At 53.8% G+C, this 17969-nt stretch overlaps 1 protein-coding gene across 2 annotated transcripts in view; it reads left to right on the top strand.

Moving 5' to 3' along the window:
* NECTIN1 (nectin cell adhesion molecule 1) overlaps window positions 1-17969 on the top strand; it is a 95317-nt gene that overhangs the window by 48136 nt on the left and 29212 nt on the right. For both annotated transcript variants that reach the window (XM_081538313.1, XM_081538312.1), the window contains exons 2-5: window positions 4975-5325; window positions 5843-6145; window positions 6594-6711; window positions 8324-8475. In XM_081538313.1, coding sequence (XP_081394439.1) covers window positions 4975-5325; window positions 5843-6145; window positions 6594-6711; window positions 8324-8475 — 924 coding nt within the window. The remainder of the gene's footprint in view (window positions 1-4974; window positions 5326-5842; window positions 6146-6593; window positions 6712-8323; window positions 8476-17969) is intronic.

Raw genomic sequence — 17969 nt, 5'->3', positions numbered from 1 at the left:
CGATGGAGGGCACCAGGGCAGAGTCTCTGGAAAGGAGTGGGGCACAGAAGGAGAGGTAGCCCATGTCCAAATTCTCTGAATGCCCCATCCCCGGCCTTCACCCACCACATGGGGCCAGTCCCACCTGCTCAGCTAGGGAGAAGAGGGGTCTGAAGTTTCAAAGGTTGGGAGGAGAAACTGGTCCAGGTGGTATGGGGAGGAGAGCGCACAACCCCCCACCCGCACGCGCGCGCATGCGCGCGCACACACACACACACACACACACACACACACACACACACACACACACACACACTCTGAGACACACCCAACTGCGTGGGAACCTGTGGCCCCAGCCTTGGATTAGCTCAATGGCAGGCAGGGCAGGGCCCTGGGGAGCAGGTTTGTCGGCCACAACTGAGGAGCCTTTGTGTTTTGTTGCTGAGCTGGGGCTTTTGCAAGTCCATGACGTCTCGGGGGGCCGGCCCGACGCCTGCCTTGTTGGCTCAGCACTTCTGAGAAGCCATGAAGGAGGCCCAAACTGCCCAACCTCAGCACCAGTGGGGAAACTGAGGCACAGGTGCACAGGCCCCAGGGACCTGGATCCCAGACACTAGAGCTCATAGGATGACCAGGGACAAAATAAGCAGTGCTCAAGGTCAGGAAAAGCAACAGATTCATTCTTTGATATCCTCTGGAAGCAAGAACCCTGCCAAGGACACGGGCACTCTCCCCCCTCACTCCCCACCTCCCTGGCTTTTTCCTGCTCTGCACATAGCAGCCCCCTGCAGATGCCCCCAACCTGGACTCCTAAAAGTCCCTGTTCCTGACCTAGCACCTGACACTCAGTCACTGGACTCCGACAGGGCCTCCATCCCTGCCCCCAGTCCCTTGACCTACCTGCCCACTAAGCCCAGTGCAGGCTAGCCTGCAGGCCCTGTGATTGCAGTACTATAACTGGTGTTTTTGTGCCAGTGGAGACACTGAGGTTACATTCCCAGAGGGACACCACCCAGAATGAGATCCTGGGGAGTTAGCTTGAGAACCTGGGTCTATTTTTACGGCAGAGTGGCAAGAGCACTGGGCTGGGTGCTACTGTTCTGTATCCCTGAGCAAGTGACCCAACCACTCTGGACCTTCATCTCCTTTGTAAAATGATGCATTGCATGGTCCTTTGAGCTCCACCGTGGTACCTTTTTGGTGGTCCTGATTCCCACATCTGGGGCAGCCTCTGCTTCTCATGTACACCCTACTATCTTTAAAATGGATAACCAACAAGGACCTACTGTATAGCACAGGGAACACTGTTCAATGTTAGGTGGCAGCCTGGATGGGAGGGGAATCAGGGGAAGGATGGATACATGTATATGTATGGCTGAATCCCTTCACTGTTCACCAGAAACTATCACAACATTGTTAATCGCCTGCATCCCAACACAAAATAAAAAGTTCATAGAAGAGGGAGACTGTGAGGAAGAAGAGATAGTGCCTTCTGCCCACCAGACAGCTGATGAGCCAGCCCTAGCTGTGAAGGGAACCAGAGAGAGTCTGTAGGGTACTCTGCCAGCATCAGCCCTGACACGATCAGCTCAACCCAAGGCCAAACCTGGCTCCTTCCTCTCCCACAAGGACTGTGGTCTGTTTAGATACAGTGGGGATACAATAGAAAACATGCTAAACACACATGCCAGGAAGCAGAAAAGGGTGCAGACTCATGTAATACGTGGTTGGGCAATAGAATAGTGGTGTCGGCTGAGTAAGAGGTGATGAGAGTCCAGAAGGGCTTCCTGGAAGAGGGAAACTAGGAGCACTCCAGACCATGCCTACTATTGGGCACCCTCAGTAGTGCCCAATAAGCATTTGTTGAATGAAGTTCCAGGAAGGGAGGCCTCCTTCTTCATAAATGAGAAATGATGATGATGGTGATGGTGATGAAGCTCAGAGAAGGCTTCCGACCCACCTCTTCCTGCACAGAGGAGGGCCCTGTTCCTAAGCCCCACCCCCATCTAGCCCTTTCTCCTCCTTTTTGGTGGTGCCTGCAGCTATCAGAGTCACTGGGGTGGGGTGTGTCCCCCTCTCTGAAAACCTCCCAATCTACCCAACCTAAAGAACAGGGGACATTCTACCCCACCTGCATCCTGCTGGGGTGGGGGGCGTGGGTTGGGTTCTGAGACCCTGAGCCTAGAGTCAGGGGAAGGTAAGGGAGGGTCTTCAACCCTTATCAGTCTTACCAACCCCTCCCAATTTTACACCTCTGGGATCCTTGACCTCAGTGACCCCAAACCCCAAACTCCAAAGGTTCCCTTATGCCCTACCTGACCCTGCTAACAATAGCAGTTCTAGGTACTTTCACCGAAAGCATTTTTACTGCAAACATTTGGCCACATGACAAACTGGCTACGAGGCAATTTTGCCATGAACAATGAAATAACTGGTTGACAGTTTGGTTTCATCTGGTTGAGATGCTTTTCTTCCAGTTAGTGATGTTACTGATGGCTTTATTGAGCTGACAGAAGATGACAGTTTGCCCTAAGAGTTGGTTTTATGTTTTTAAACACACTACATTGGAGAACAAAGGGGCCAAGGGCCTCCAAGGTACAGAGTTGAGTCCTCATTTCCCATAAAACTTTTTTGAGTCTATCAACAGACATGAGACAATGTGCTAAGAACACACTACAGTGTGGAGGCTTTCCCAGTGCAATTCAAGGGTCAGTTACAAACATGCACCCTAATGTTTGGAAACTGATACCTCTCTCAATGAAGGAAGAAACTTCAGTAAAAAAAAAAAAGTTCAATGCCAGCTGAGAAGACGAATCAACAAGCAACAAAAAAAAAAGTATAAAATACTATGAATGAAAGATTTGGTAGGCAAGTGCTTACTGCTTAGACAAGGACAACCCACAAAACAAAATCAGTTCTCTGCACAGTATTGCCATGCATTCACACACACCTTCTCTGGTGGCTCAGTGGTGAAGAACCCACCTGCCAATGCAGGAGACATGGGTTCAATCCCTGGAGAAGGAAATAGCAATCCACTCCAATATTCTTGCCTGAGAAATCCCATGGACAGAGGAGCCTGTCCATGAGGTTGCGAAAGAGTCAGACACAATTTAGCAACTAAACAACAACAATTTTGTTTCTCTTTTCTCCTGTTTCACTATGTCCTTTTTAATGTCCCTCTTATTTTTTATTATTTTATCTTTTTCAGCAAAATTGCCTTGAGGACAATTAGTTACGAAGCAAAAATGTGGCAAAGATGCTTAAGGTGGGAATAGTGGACAAAGCTAACAGTGGGCCATGGGCAGAGGGGCCCAGGTCAGGATGCCTCTGCCTGCTCCTTGGAAGACCTCCCACCTGCCTGTCTGTTCATCACTGGGCAGAGGGGCAAGGGCCCAGGCCACCCACTTAGCGCCCAGTGAGTGGGCACTCAGGGACCTTCCTCACTGCCCTGCCAGCTGTGGGGTTGCTTCTGGGGGAGTCACACAGGACAGGAGGCAGCAGCCTCATCCCAAAACACATGCAGGGTGGGGAGGGCCACCTCAGCCTAGTGAGGCGATAATGGGTGAGAGGCGGCGGCCCTGGGGCTCCTGAGCCCCTTGCAGCGGCCTCCCCTCCCCACGCCCAGGCCGCTGTCCGCCTTCTCCCCTCCTGGCACTCTGCAGGGTGAGGTCACTGCTGAAGATGTGAAAAATGAATGTCAATCTGTGCTCCAGGCACTGAACACCACCTGTCCCCACACCCCAGTAGGTGAAAGGAGATGGGGTCGCTGCGGGCTTGGTGGGCTGTGTCCTACTTACTGTAGGTCCCACCACCGTGCACGAATCCCAAGACAAGACGGATCCTGGTGTCTACACCCCTCCTACCCCCGCCACCTCTCCTCCCCCGTAGTGGCCCGAGCCCTCCCAACTGGCTTTTCCTGTTCCCGGCTTTGTGTGGTGAAAGTTCCCCAATTATACCCACATTATCTCAGCTGCTGGGCAGCCTCCAGCAGGCTTGGGGAGTGGAGGCTGGGAGGTGGGGGAGGGAGCACCCACTTACTCTGCTGGGAGGGCCTAGGGCTCAGGTCCTTGCCATCTGGCCAGTCAGCAGGAGTACCGGGCTGACGGGCCCACTGACCTCACTGTGGGACGGTGTCTGGGGAGGGGCCATAGCTGGGCTGGGCTGTGGCTCAGGGAATCAGACAGTGGAGTCCAGAAGGGACCAAGGAGATGGCGAAGCCCAGTCTGCTCCCTCCCAGTGGAGGAGAATAGGGCTCAGAAAGGGGAAGTAACCTACCGAGGTGCCAAGGCAAGCTCAAGACGGAGCCAGACTAGAAGCCAGCACCCCCGACCCACTGCTCAGTGTCACCTCCATGATTCCCCCACCAGCCCACAGTGTTCTCTGCTGGGGACATGTCAGAAACCCAGAGACCAGCCAAGGGGACAGCTGGAGGGATGGGGTGGCGGTATCCCAGGTGGACCTTGAAGGGCTGTGTGGATGTGAGTGGACACAGAGGAGGGGAGTGTAGGGACGCTTTCAGAATGTGGCGAGGGCCTGGCTTCGAGGGCCAAAGATATGTTTATTCAGCAGGCATGCCCTGAGTGCCGGCTGTGTGCCAAACACGGGGATACCGCTGTGACCTAGCAAGCATACTGGAGTGGGTTGCTGTGCTCTTCTCCAGGGGATCTTCTCGACCCAGGATCTAACCCGCATCTCTTCTGTTTCCTGCACTGACAGGCGGGTTCTTTTACTACTAGCACCACCTGAAAAGCCCAAACAAGAGGTTACTTCCCATCAGGTGATCAGTGATATGTCTGAGTTGTGGAATCATGGGTTGTCATTTTCTTCTCGGTATTTTCAAAGATCCCCCACAGTGCTTCTAAAACAAGCAATTATTATTTTTATAGTCAGAATTTTTAAAATAATGACTGCTGGAAAATAAAAGACCAGCACACAAGGAGTCGGGGTGGGGGCTCTGGCTGACCCTGACCACTCTCTGCCCTCTCTCTCTACCAGACGCCCACACCCAGATGGTCCAGGTGAACGACTCCATGTATGGTTTCATCGGCACAGATGTAGTGCTTCACTGCAGCTTCGCCAACCCGCTGCCGGGCGTGAAGATCACCCAGGTCACATGGCAGAAGGCCACCAATGGCTCCAAGCAGAACGTGGCCATCTACAACCCAGCCATGGGCGTCTCGGTGCTGGCCCCCTACCGCGAGCGTGTGGAGTTCCTGCGGCCCTCTTTCACAGACGGTACCATCCGCCTCTCCCGCCTGGAGCTGGAGGACGAGGGCGTGTACATCTGCGAGTTTGCCACCTTCCCTGCGGGCAACCGAGAGAGCCAGCTCAATCTCACTGTGATGGGTAAGCTGACCTGACTGCGCCTCTCTGCTTGAGCACGTCCTGGGGGCTGGGCCATGTTCAGTGGATGCAGAGGTTCTCCGTGGGTCGGCATGTTCCCAAGCTCTGGATGTGGCACTTTCAGTCCCTTCTCACCACGCTGTCCCCATTCACTAGGGATGGGGGCTGGCCTTAGCTGTGGGCAGAGCTGAGGATCAGTATTCAGGCTGGAGCCCCACTGTGGGGCACTTTCCGGGTGGCCAGGAAGCAGGCAAACACCATGGTAAGAGAGCATGCCAAGACTCCAGGAAGACTTGCGCTTGACAAAAGCTCATACAAAGAACAGAGCAGGAAGGCCATGGGTGAGACCCAAGGAGGTCCCTGTGAAAAGTGCTGGGAGGGGCCTTGGTGAAGCACAGCTGAGCGGCAAGGATGGCCAGGGCAACCTGAAGCAAGGCCCGGCAGGTGCCTGCCCTCCTGGCCTGTGCGACCTTGACGAGGCAGCAGAGCCAGACCCATGGCACTCTCTTGTTCCCGGCAGCCAAACCCACCAACTGGATAGAGGGCACCCAGGCAGTGCTTCGAGCCAGGAAGGGGCAGGATGACAAGGTCCTGGTGGCCACCTGCACGTCAGCCAATGGGAAGCCTCCCAGTGTGCTGTCCTGGGAAACGCGGCTGAAGGGCGAGGCGGAGTACCAGGAGATCCGGAACCCCAACGGCACGGTGACCGTCATCAGCCGCTACCGACTGGTGCCCAGCCGGGAAGCCCACCGGCAGTCCCTGGCCTGCATAGTCAACTACCACATGGACCGCTTCCGGGAAAGCCTCACCCTCAACGTGCAGTGTGAGCACCGCAGGGCGTTGGGGGCGGGGCCTCCGGGCAGGGGCGGGGCTGTGTTGTCCCCTCCCACCACCCCCACGCTCACCAGCCCTCCCTCCTTTTCTTCTCACCTCCCGCCACTCTCCCCGCCCCTTCTTCCCTCACTGGCTTATCCTTCCTTCCTCTTTCCTTTTTTCCTTCCCTCTCCCTTTCTGGGGGCACTTTGTCCTCCCGTCCTCTCTTGCCCTGTCTTCTCCCTTTGCCCGCCTTCTCCCCCCTGCCTTGTTCCCCTGCTGCTTCTACTCTGAGGGCCTGTGACCTCCCAACCCCTGTCACTCTTCCCCCCCTTCTGGCTTTTTCCTTGTCTTTTCCCCATCTAAGGCTCATCATCCTCTGAGGCTTCCCGCCCCCCCCGCCCCAAGTCGTGCTCTCCTGACCTCACCCTTTCCAAACATCACCCCTTGTCTCACAGACGAGCCCGAGGTGACCATCGAGGGGTTTGATGGCAACTGGTACCTGCAGCGGATGGATGTGAAGCTCACGTGCAAAGCCGATGCCAACCCCCCAGCCACGGAGTACCACTGGACCACGTAAGTGCTGCGGGGCTGGCTGGTCGCCTTGCAAGGAACCTTGCTGGTCACAGGGAGGGCCCACCCAGGGAGGGCCCACCCACTCCACCTCCAGGAACTGTGGGCAGGGAGGAAATGAAGGTCTAGATTCAGGTTTCTCAATGAGAAGGAGAGAGGCCATGAGAGACACACAAAACACATGCACCCTCCCATGTTTGACTGCATCAGGGTCAGCAGGACAAACCATTCTGCCAGAGGGGCTTCCCTCGTGATCTGCCTCCCTTCTGCTCCCTAATCAAGAACGTTGTCATTCTCCTTTGGTGATTCAGTTTGAGTCACTCCCATCCCAGCCCCCAGTATTTATTTTTATCGAGGTGTCCCCAGGGAGGCTGGCTTTCTGAAGCATCTCAGATCTCTCTTTGTTCCTTTTCCTTCTCTCCAGCACCCCCAGAATCTCAGGGAGAGGCAGCAGTCAGCCCAGAATGCCTATGTTCATGGAGTGCTTGCCCCAAGGCCAGTCCCATTCTTGGCTTCATGGTTTTTGGGCTTAAACCTCTCAGGGTCTAGTCTCCCCCTCCAGCCAGCTGTGACAGCCTGAGCCAAGGTTCTTCCCAGAGAACAGCTGGACGGAACACACAGGAAGAGAGGGGCATGGGGAATCCAAGAAGCAGGTTGACTTGGGTGGCCAGAGGATGGCTGCCCAGACTGTGTCTGCGTTCTTTTTCCAGGAAGTAGAGGGCACTGGCACACCCTAGCTGTTTGTTACCATCCACTTCCTGGGACCAAGAGTGGCTGTGAAGGTGTGAGTGGGCAGGGCCTCCCTGCCAGTTTCAGTTCTGGGTCCAACAGTTTTGTGGCACTGAGGAGCAAGAGGAAGGAAAAATGTCTTCTGGGTACAGGAAACTTCTGGAACTCTCCCGGCATAAAAAAGACTTGTGACATGCCCAGCAAGGAAAGGAGATGGTGAAATGGAACACAGTTCCTAAACACGGGTCACATCTCATTACCTGAGTAGCCTGTTAAAATTCTAGGCCAGGACCCCAGCTTTAGTAGATTTGAGGTTGTTGTTGTTTAGTTGCTAAGTCATGTCCAACTCCCCACAACTCCATGAACTGTAGCCCACCAGGTTCCTCTGTCCATGGGATTTCCTAGGCAAAAGTACTGGAGTGGGTTGCCATTTCCTAACCAGATTCGGGGTTAGAACTCTAGATTATTAACCAACTGCCTAGGAAACCAAGAACTAACTACCAAGAACCAGTGTAGTAAAAAGAGCACTGTGCTGAGAGTCCAAAGATCTGGTGAGATCCCCAGTTGCCACTTTCTAGCTATGTTTCCTTGGCCTTGAACCTGGTTTCTCTTACATAGTATCTCTTAGATACTGTGGGGCCAGTATTTACCCGTCCCATCTGCATTTCAGTGCTGTGATGAGCAAATGTGAGACACTGAATAATGTGAAACTGCCACATACATGCAAGAGATTACTGTCGCTTTTTGTTTTTACTCCTTCCAAGACAGATGCTGCCTATTAACTCAGCCGAAGGGCTGATGGTGTTGAAGTCAGGTGGGTGACACAGGGGTAGCTTCATAGGACTAGAGAATCATAACCCTCTGCCTTGTCGCTCAACCCCTGCAGGCTGAATGGCTCCCTCCCCAAGGGCGTGGAGGCCCAGAACAGAACTCTCTTCTTCAGGGGACCCATCAACTACAGCCTGGCAGGAACCTACGTCTGTGAGGCCACCAACCCCATTGGCACCCGCTCAGGCCAGGTGGAAGTCAATATCACTGGTAGGAAGCTGCACTCTTCCCTGCCTCTCCCCACCCAGTGCTTCCTCTGCTGCCAGCGTCCCCCACCTTAGGGCTGGGTCATCGGAGGAAGTTTGCTTCTCCTCTTCCTGCTTCTCTGGTTCTCCTTTGAGCTGCGGCCATTGGCCTCACTTTACTTTCTCTTTCCTCTATGAAGGCTGTGTGTGAAACAGGGTGACCCCGCTCAATCAGAGCCGGCAGGATGGAGTCTCCACAAGGGAGGGATGAAGTGCTGTTTACAGCAGTGCTGGGGGTGGTGGGGGCTGGTACGAGCCTTCTCCTGGATCTGTGACAATACACCTGTGATGCTGGGCTGGTGGGGTGGGCTGGAGGGAGGACCTTATCTCCTCTGAGTTCTGCTCCTGCAGCTCAGAAAGTCCTCATGGGCTGGAGGATAGGGCTTACCTCAAGCAGGGATACAGAGAGGAAGGCCAAGAGAGAGCCCAAAGTCATGGTAGTCTGTGTGCACTGTGAGTGGATTGCTGTTTTCCCTGCATTTTTCTCTGTCAGGGCGGGAAGGGAGATTCAGCCTCCTGACCTCTTAGGGCAAAGAGAACACAGGGGCTGGGATGTTCTGGGGAGACATCACGTGGGACGTGAAAGGAGTGTGGGCTTCAGTGTCAGACAGCTGCACACAAGCCCTCATTTGTAAAATGGGCATAATATGACGTGCCTGGAAGACTTGTTGTCAGAATTTATATATGTAGGCCAAGCACCTAGCACAGACCAGTCTGTCAATAAATGGCCCGAGTTCTATGGTTATTATCTTGGTTCTGTCATTATCATTATTAATGGAAGGATCAAAACAAGCTGATAGAGGGGTAAACTACCATCACAACTTTGCAACCAGGGTGTCTTTAACCCTAAACCTGAGCTAGCTGCAGGGTGAGAAAGTGACAGGAAGAAATTCTTAGGACAGGAAGTGACCTGTGAGAGTGTCATGCTGCTACAGAGCTGGACAGGAAGTGACCTCAGGGAGACCTGAGCCAGGCTCAAGGATACAGGAAGTTGGGTGGTGGTTACTGGGCTCCTGGCACAGAGCTTGGGCAAGTCCTGAGGATTCATTAGCTCTGAACCTGTTTCTTAGAAGTGGGAGACCTCATCTAGGGGTACATAAAAGGCTCAGCTGCTGATAGAACATCCCAAAACTGTCCAGGGGCTGTACCTACCTGTCTTCGGGGCTGTTCTGTCACCTCTCTAGCCAGGGGTCAGGAGGAGAGTGGAGTCACTTGTTACTTGCTCTTTTCTTCAACTCCCTGCCTTTGGCTCTCGGACTGGTTAAGGTGGTAGAAGTGTCAGAGGGACACACAATTTTTAAGGGCATGAGCCCACTCTGTCCACCTTTGCCTGGCAAAGTAATAAAGCTATTCTTTTCTACTTCACCCCCTCCCCCAAAAAAAGAGGTGTCAGAGGTGGAGCCTGGGGAAAGCTGAGACAATCTAGAGTTTGGGGGGTTCCCATAAGTTGGCAAGGATGGAAAGGCCAGAGTCACACACTTCTTACCCCCTGAGCAAGTTTGAGCAAAGGGAAGCTCAGTAAGAGCCTCGTGGGGGCATGAGCTCTGGCCCTGGGGCCATGCGGCCCAGAAGGGTAAACACTGGTCATAAGGCAACATGCTTCCTGCGGGGAAGCAGGTCATGTGAGGGACAGCACAGACTTGGCCTGACTATGTTTGTGTACGGGCTCTTCCTGGCTCTGTGTGGCCTTTACCTGTTGAGCCTCAGCTTCCTGGTCTGTAACATGGAGATCATCATATTTATCCTGGGCTTCTTATGCTCATGCCAAGTCCACTTTCCATGTCCCAGCACACAGCATGGATGCCTTTCATGGGGATACCTTCCCCCAGCAGAGGACCACCGACACAATCACTGCATCCCCCTCAAGCAGGCAGGCTTTCTGGGGAAACTGCTAACTGGGAAATCACAGGCAGAGGCTAAGAAACCCCAGAGCAGTGACATCCCATTGATCCTATTCCCCAGCATGAGCAGGCTGGCTAGAGGCCTCAGGGCCAAATGGTATGCCCTACCCCAGAGGCAGGGCCAGGACAGGAAAGTCAGGGCCTCCCTTCTCCCAAAGTCCAGGGGCATGCAGGACCACCGTGAAAGCAGGGCTGCTCATCAGAGGGTTTCACCAGGTCCAGGAGCAAAGGGGAAGGAAAGAGGGCAACTTCCCAGGTCCAGGCTGGGAACGGAGAGGAAGGAAGGGAAACCAGCGTGGAGGTGAGCCATCTCCTAGGGCATGACCGCACCAATGGTGCCCTCCGTGGGATCTATGGTCAGGCCGAAGTGGTCTTTAGGGGAAGGTGGACGGGGCAGGGGGTCACACAGGGCTCCAGCTGGAAGAGGCACACAGCGTGTCCTCTCGTGCTCCCTGAGTACAGAGCAGGATGGGGGTGGTCACTAAAGATTCACACAACAGAAGTGAGAAGGGCCTTGTATAAGGGGACTCTGTTGTTGACAGCCCAGTTAAGCTGGAGCCAGAGAGGTGTGATGCTAGTGGAATCATTGGTGGGCTCAGGAGCTGTGTAACTGGCCATCCCCAAGGGGAGGTCTCTCAGCCCCTCAGGAAGACTCATGCCAGGCGGCCTGAGCCTTTTCAGAGCTGTTTGTTCTCATACTCAAGAGCAATATCTGCGCAGCCGCCAACCCCACCCGCCTTCATCCCTGTTGACTGGTCTCCGGGGGGAACACAGCCTTGCCCTGTCCTCCAAGCCCTGCTGGTCTGGCGGGAATGCATGAACGAGACAGATAAGTGGAAATTTAATTTTTCATTCTGGCCATCTGTCCAGGTAATAGTTCTGCCCTGGGCTCATCTGGAGAGGGAGAGATGAAGAGCAGGGCGGGGAAAGGCGTGCAGCAGGGTGTGTACCAGAGACACACACATGTGCAGGGTCACTGCATCGCCTGTACAGACCCACTTTGTCCCTGACTTCTTTGGGGAGTCCTGGATGCTGGAAAAGGTCGTCTCTGAGTTGTTCCTCCAGGGATGAGTGGTGGGCGGTGATGGAGAGTGGGGGTTTCCCGGCAGGGGGAGCATGTGGGAAGAGAATGGCTGAGCAAGTGGGCAGGAACAGAGGAGCGGGGCTTCCTCTCTCTTGGCCATGGGGAGCCTCTGAAGGGTGCTCAGCAGGGAAGCAGCAAGGTGGGGAGAGTGACCAGACCGAGCACCTGGGGGGCTATGTGGATGGCACTTGGGAACCAGTTAGGGGTTGTGTGCACAATGAGGGTTTTTCTAGAGGGAAACAACAGGCCAGGCTGTGGCCGAGAGGCTGAGAGCAGAGGAGACAGACCCACCAGAGTTCGCGGGTATGCTTCACGGGGCCCTCAGGGAAGCCCATTTCCCAGGAGCAGTTTCAATGAGAAACTGCATGAGAAGGGCTTCCCAGAGCTTGACCTCAGGCCTCCCCACCCCTGCCCCCGGACCAGCAGCGCTGCGTGCTGGGAGGTGTAGTTCTCGCAGCCTCCCTGGCCCAGGCTTCTGGGGCCCGCGCTCTGCCTGCCTGACTGACTGAAGAAGCAGCGGGCATTGAGAAGCCCATTTCCCAGGAGCAGTTTGGCCCCGTAGTCATAAAACAAACCTGTGAGCTCTCCTGCCTCCACCCTCTTGGGGCAATGCTGGGGGCAGAGAGGGAGCCCAGGGTATGGCCTTGACCAGTAAAGAGGCCAAAGGAGGCGGCATCGGTCCGGTCCACGAGATGGAGGTGTCCGAAGAAGAGTGTCCAGGGCCCTCCCAGGAGCCAGCAGGGAAGCCTCTGGCGTGCAGGGGGTCCCGAATTTCCAATTCCCGTGCGGAGCCTGCTCAGCCATCAGGGTGGGGAGAGGGGGTGAAGGCAACAGGGTCTGTACCTTAGGCTGGGAGTCCTTCCGACCAAGGGTTGGTGGGGCTTGGAGATCCCTCTGGAGGGGAGAGATGTGTGAGCCTGTGAGTAGGCGTGTGCCTCTGAGTGTGTAAACGTGCATGGGCAAGCAGGCAAGCGCTGTCTGAGTGCTGAGTATGCAGAGGGCTGAGGGCCTTCGTGCCCTGCTCCGGGCCACACATGGCAGCCTGTTGGGGAGCCTGTGGGGTGGGCAGCTGCGTCCGCACCCCTGGGAGGATTCAGTTCTCCTCCAGTGCCACCGGGATGAGGCCCTACCCACTGCTCTGTGGAGCGCAGCTGCTGCAGCTGCATGAGAAGGGCTTCCCAGAGCTTGACCTCAGGCCTCCCCACCCCTGCCCCCGGACCAGCAGCGCTGCGTGCTGGGAGGTGTAGTTCTCGCAGCCTCCCTGGCCCAGGCTTCTGGGGCCCGCGCTCTGCCTGCCTGACTGACTGAAGAAGCAGCGGGCATTGAGAAGCCCAGACGTTCTGTTTGACCCCAAACCTCCTCTGGATCCTAGAACCAGACTGTAAACCCTAACCCTCACTCCACCTCCGAACCATCCAAGGCCCCCACATACCAGCCCACCCACCTCAGTCAGGAAACCCCTGCCCCAAGGAAATGTGGAGCCTCCACTGCCCCACGGTCCCAGCCAGCCTGTGATCCCAGAGAGGAGGCTGCCGGCCTTCAACAAGGGGGCCTGGCTGCCCCTTTGTTAGCGGAAGTGAGGGGAGCCGGCGGGGCCCCCACCAGGAAGCGCACAAGACCCCCATGGCCCAACTCTTCTCTCCTGCCAGCTGCGGCCTTTGAGGCTCTGCTCCTGGCACGAAGACAGGAGCTACTGGCTGAATGTGACAGCTGGAGGGGTGGAAGGGGAGGGTGCTCCATTCCACGCCAGGCAGCCACCTCTGCTTACAAATGAGTTAGGTCCCCACATCCACTCCTTCCACACTCTCACTCAGCATCTTCACGTCGAAGTCTGCAAGGCTGAAAGGTCATCCTAACCAGTCTTCTGCCTCCAGGCAGGCTGACCCTCAAGTCAGCAAATAGCCAAGATTCCCTTTGGTCCCAAAAATCTCCAGGGAAGAATAAGCTTGCTTAGGACTTAGGGCATGCTTGCATGCATGCAGTCATGCATGCTAAGTCACCTCAGTCGTGTCCGACTTTCTGTGACTCTATGGACTGTAGCCCACCAGGCTCCTCTGTCCATGGAATTCTCCAGGCAAGGAGTGGGACTTAGGGCAGGGGGAATTATATGGAGACTCTAGAGGGGAAAGAGACCTAGAGACTCACCTCTAAGACATGACCTTGCTTTCGTAGTATTCACTCACCAAATGTTCTTGAACTCTGACTGTGTGCCAAGCAGCCTACATGCCTCGGGGTACATCAGTGAGCCAAAGCTGCCATCCCCATGGAGCTTATGCTTTAGCTTAAGGAGGACTGACAACAAATAACAGATAAAATACATTTGAAAAATTATGTGGTCAATTTGAAGGTGATATGGAAAAAAGAAAAGCAGAGTAAGGGATTCACAGTGCTAGGGGCAGGCTGTGATTTGTAATAAGTTAGTTAAGGAAGGTCTCTGTGAGAGATGACCTCAATGAGAAGGAGGCAAGGGAGCGAGCCTAGGACCCCTGGAGCAGGAGCCTTCCAGGGTACAGAGCTGCCAGGGCAAAGGCCCTGAGGAAGCTGGGAGCAGAACGAGCTGGGAGGAAAGCAAGAGATGAAGAGGCACAGATAATGGAGAGTGTCTTCAGCTCTCAGAGTTAATGGCCTCTCTGTGGCTGCCGTGTTGAGAATAGTCTACAGAGGAAAGGGAATCGGGGAAGCTAGTTAAACAGCTATTGCAATAATCCAGGTGAAAGATGACAGTGACTGGGATTAGGATAGTAGTGATGGAGAAGATGAGAAGAGGTCAGGTTCGAGATTTACTTTGAATTTGGATTTACAGCTAGTTTGGGACAGCAGCCACTCATGAAATGGGTAATACAGTCAACCTTACCATACCATGATGAGTAGGCCCTCCAAAATTCAATGTAGTCAAGTGAAAAGTAGGAGGGATTTGCTTTTCTTGGGTTTCTGTTTCTACAGAAAGCATAAAAGTCAATACAGTGGAACTAATGTTGTACACAACTATAACACATTGAATTGTCAGTCCCCAATTATCATGATGCTGCCACCACCTCCACCCCCTTCCCTGTTCCTGCAGAAGAATTTTAGCCTCTTGAAAACTGGCAGAAGGACCAGAGTCAATCATGGTAGATCCTAATTGGCATTTATTGCAGGTTGTTCTACCAGGCTTTACTGTAATATGTTAGTATATGATTAACAAGATGGAATGAGCTATTGTTTATACCAGAATGAGAGCTACAGACCACTGGTACATAAAAATTCTGAAGGAAAAAGAGAAGTGTGAGCTGGAGATGAGAAAGCTAAACAAAGAAGAGACAGAAGCACTAAAATAGGCAGAAGGAGATGAGGTAGGGCAATTCCTGGCAGGGGAATCAGCAAGAACAAAGATCTGCAGTAAAGAATCAACTTGGACAGCAAGTTGGTCAGACCCAAGATGAAATTGTGTGATGGAAGTTTTGAAAACAAGACTGGCGTGGTCCAACAGGCAATGGGGAAGTCATTGTGAGTCTTTGAGAAAGGGAGTGATAGTGTCTACACAGTGTCAAGTAACCTGGTGACTATGGATGGAGTGACTAAAGTGAGGCAGAGACCAAATGAAGGTGGGAGATTCAGGGATCTACTATAACAGTAAAACATGGTGTCAAGAGAGAAGCTGTTCAATAGGAAGAGTCAACAAGATTTGATGGCAGATTTTGACCCAAAAGATGAAGAAGGAACAGTCAAAGATAAATAAAATTCCAAGCCAGAAGAGTAGATAAGTGGTGGTGGATTATAGTGTTGAATGGAGGGGGTTTGAGGGAAGATGGTGGACACGCTGCGGGAGGATGGGGGTGGAGAGAATTCCAAAGGAGGATGTGCTAAACAGAAGAACGTTCAAAGCACGTCCCCAAAGACTTGTCCCTTGAATGGTCCTTGGCTCAGGAAGGGTGGGGTTTGTGTCCCAGTAGGCTAGGAAGCACTGCATGTTCCTCTTACCGTTCACAGTGTGCGTGAGAAGATGGGCTCTAATACTTTGTCTACAGTGACATTTCTCAAAGCATTTGACCCCAGTATTTTTGCCCACCCTCTGAGCCGATGGCTCAAGGTTCCATGGCCACGTCTGGGAAACGGTGATCTGTGAGGCCTTTGGAGTTAAAGCCTCAGGGTTGCAGGGAGAGCTAGCTACCCAGATGGTTTGGAGAGCCAGCAGGATCAAGGTAACTCATGACCCTGAAGCCAGGTCTTCCCCGAGGACAGAGAGCCGAGGGTAAGGTCTGAGGATGACGCCCCCAGCCAGGCTCCTGGAGCAGAGAGAAGGCCCCGCAGTGCAGTCTGCTGACAGAAATCTCCAAAAAGAAAGCCGAGGGTCAAGGACTCCTTGTATTTTTTGGAAGGCAAAGGAAACAAGTCAGAAAGGAAGGGCAGGTCTCTCTACCTGATGCCTTCCCTATTCTGCTGGCCTCTCCAAGCCCTCATCATCTTTCAAGGCTTGGCCTCAGTTTTCTCTCCTCCAAAAAGCCTTTCCAAGTGCCAGGCCACAATGCTGTCTTGCCCTGAACTCCTGAAGCCCCTAACCACTAGTGCCCTTGATGTTCGCATGCTGCTTTGCCTAAGAGTGTCATTTGGTTCCTCAGCTGGGTCCTGAGTTCTTTGTATCCTGTGACTAGTGAAATAAATAGATGTTCGGTACATGTTTGCTGAGTGGATGGGTGGGTCAGTGGGTGGGTGGAGTGATGATGAGGCAGGTGGCAAGAGGCGAGAGCACACAGGTATGGGAGAACTGAAGAGGGAGCTGGCAGGTTGAAAGTACAGAGGCGGTCAGGTTCCTGCCAGCTGCCTCTTGGGCATTTCTTGTGGCGGCAGCTCCCACCTCGCAGGGAAGCAGGTGTGCAGCCCTTTTCAAGGTGGTAGACAGATGGGACCTGGTGAACCAGGAGAAGATGCTTGAGCTTCAAGGAGATTGTTCTGGAAGTGGGCGGTGAGGACAAATATTCCATAAACATTTATTGGGCAGCCACTCGGTGACCTGCGCTGAGGACACAGTGACAAGTAGGAAGCTGAGTCTTCAGTGGATGCGCTTCTTTCTACCAGCTCCCCCCTGCGAGAGGCCAGGAGCAGGAGCCTCTGGGTGGCTCGGAAACCATTGAGTGGCATTTTGGGCACTCTGAAGAGCTCTGGTACTATAGATCTCAGCGCAGCAAGAAATTGGCAGAAGCAAAGTGATAGATGAGAAGTGATTTATTAGAATAGGATGCTTGTGAGGCTTACAAGCAGGTGGGCAAAGGGGTGCCACACCCCAAGAACTTACTGAGCTACAGTTTTATAATCAAAAAAAAAAAGTGGGAAGGGAGAGAAGACATCTTTGTCATTCTTAAGTAGACATCATGCTTCCATCATTAGCTCCTCCTCCAGGTTGAACAGGGAAGTTTCCTTGTCCCTACATGGTCAAGCTAGGTCCACAAACTGCTGTTTTTTATGTGTGCAGAGACCATGTCCTAGGGATCATTAATTTACTGAGTTCACTGGTCAGGATGTGGGTCTCGTGTCACCATTGTTTTATTGCCTTGGGCCAGGTCTTGTGTTTCTGTCGCAGGGTTTTTTTTGCTAAGCAAGCCTGCTTGGTTTTGTGGTTAAGTAAACCTGCTTTCTTGATTAATCATTAGCTTACAGGGGTCTCCCGTATTTTTTCTACTTACGATCCCCTAGTGGGATTAACTACTTAATCACCCACTTTGCTTTGTCTTTACTCAGGCAAACGGACCCCTTCATCTGGTTCCCATGTTTTCACTAGCCCTTCTAGCGTGAGCCCCTGGACAGCCCTTCATCTTCTCTTCTAGAATCCCTGACCTGCTCCCGCCCACTGCAGACAGCACACCACACACTCACACCCCAGACCAGCTCCACTTCTGGGAGGAGGGACTGGCCTCATAGGAGGAACAGGATTCCCATGGAGTGAGTGATGCTGAATCAGGGAGTGAGCTGGCAGAAACCGATTCCCAGAGGCCAAAACATAGGCCTACATCGACCCTCTCCCTTGGCCCGAAGAGAGGAGAGCTGAGAGCAGCCAAGGTCAGCCGCCCAGGCCTGCCCCAGACCTGCCCACCAGCTCCTCCTGTCCAAGGCCAGCCGCGGTCTCCAGTGCCACCCTGTGGTGGTGCTGGGCACCGCCTCCCTCAGCCTCACCTGGGGACCCCTTTGGCCTCTGGCCTGGCCCCACGGGCACTCACTCGGCCTTCCCTCTGCACCCACCCACTTCCTTTCTCTTTTCACTTTTTCTGCCTTCTAGTTTCTCCTCCATCCTTAGCGTGCACATATTTGTACACACACGTTCATCACAGCAGCACAGGTATGTGGGCTGGTGTGACAGCAAGGGCGTGTGCCTGCACACGTGCTCTCCTGTGTATACTTGTCATCTTTGTTACTCACGTGCTCTCACGCCCCCTTTCTGCACAGTCAGGCTGAGTGTCTTCTGCTCGTAGCCCGCATTGGCTGCACCCCCGGCCTCCACCT

Source organism: Giraffa tippelskirchi, chromosome 11, assembly GCF_054371585.1.
Source record: "Giraffa tippelskirchi isolate mGirTip1 chromosome 11, T2T-mGirTip1v1.2.pri, whole genome shotgun sequence".
Taxonomy (NCBI): Eukaryota; Metazoa; Chordata; class Mammalia; order Artiodactyla; family Giraffidae; genus Giraffa; species Giraffa tippelskirchi.
The sequence above is the reverse complement of the archived record's forward strand: the minus strand, read 5'-3'. Positions and strand labels throughout refer to the sequence as shown.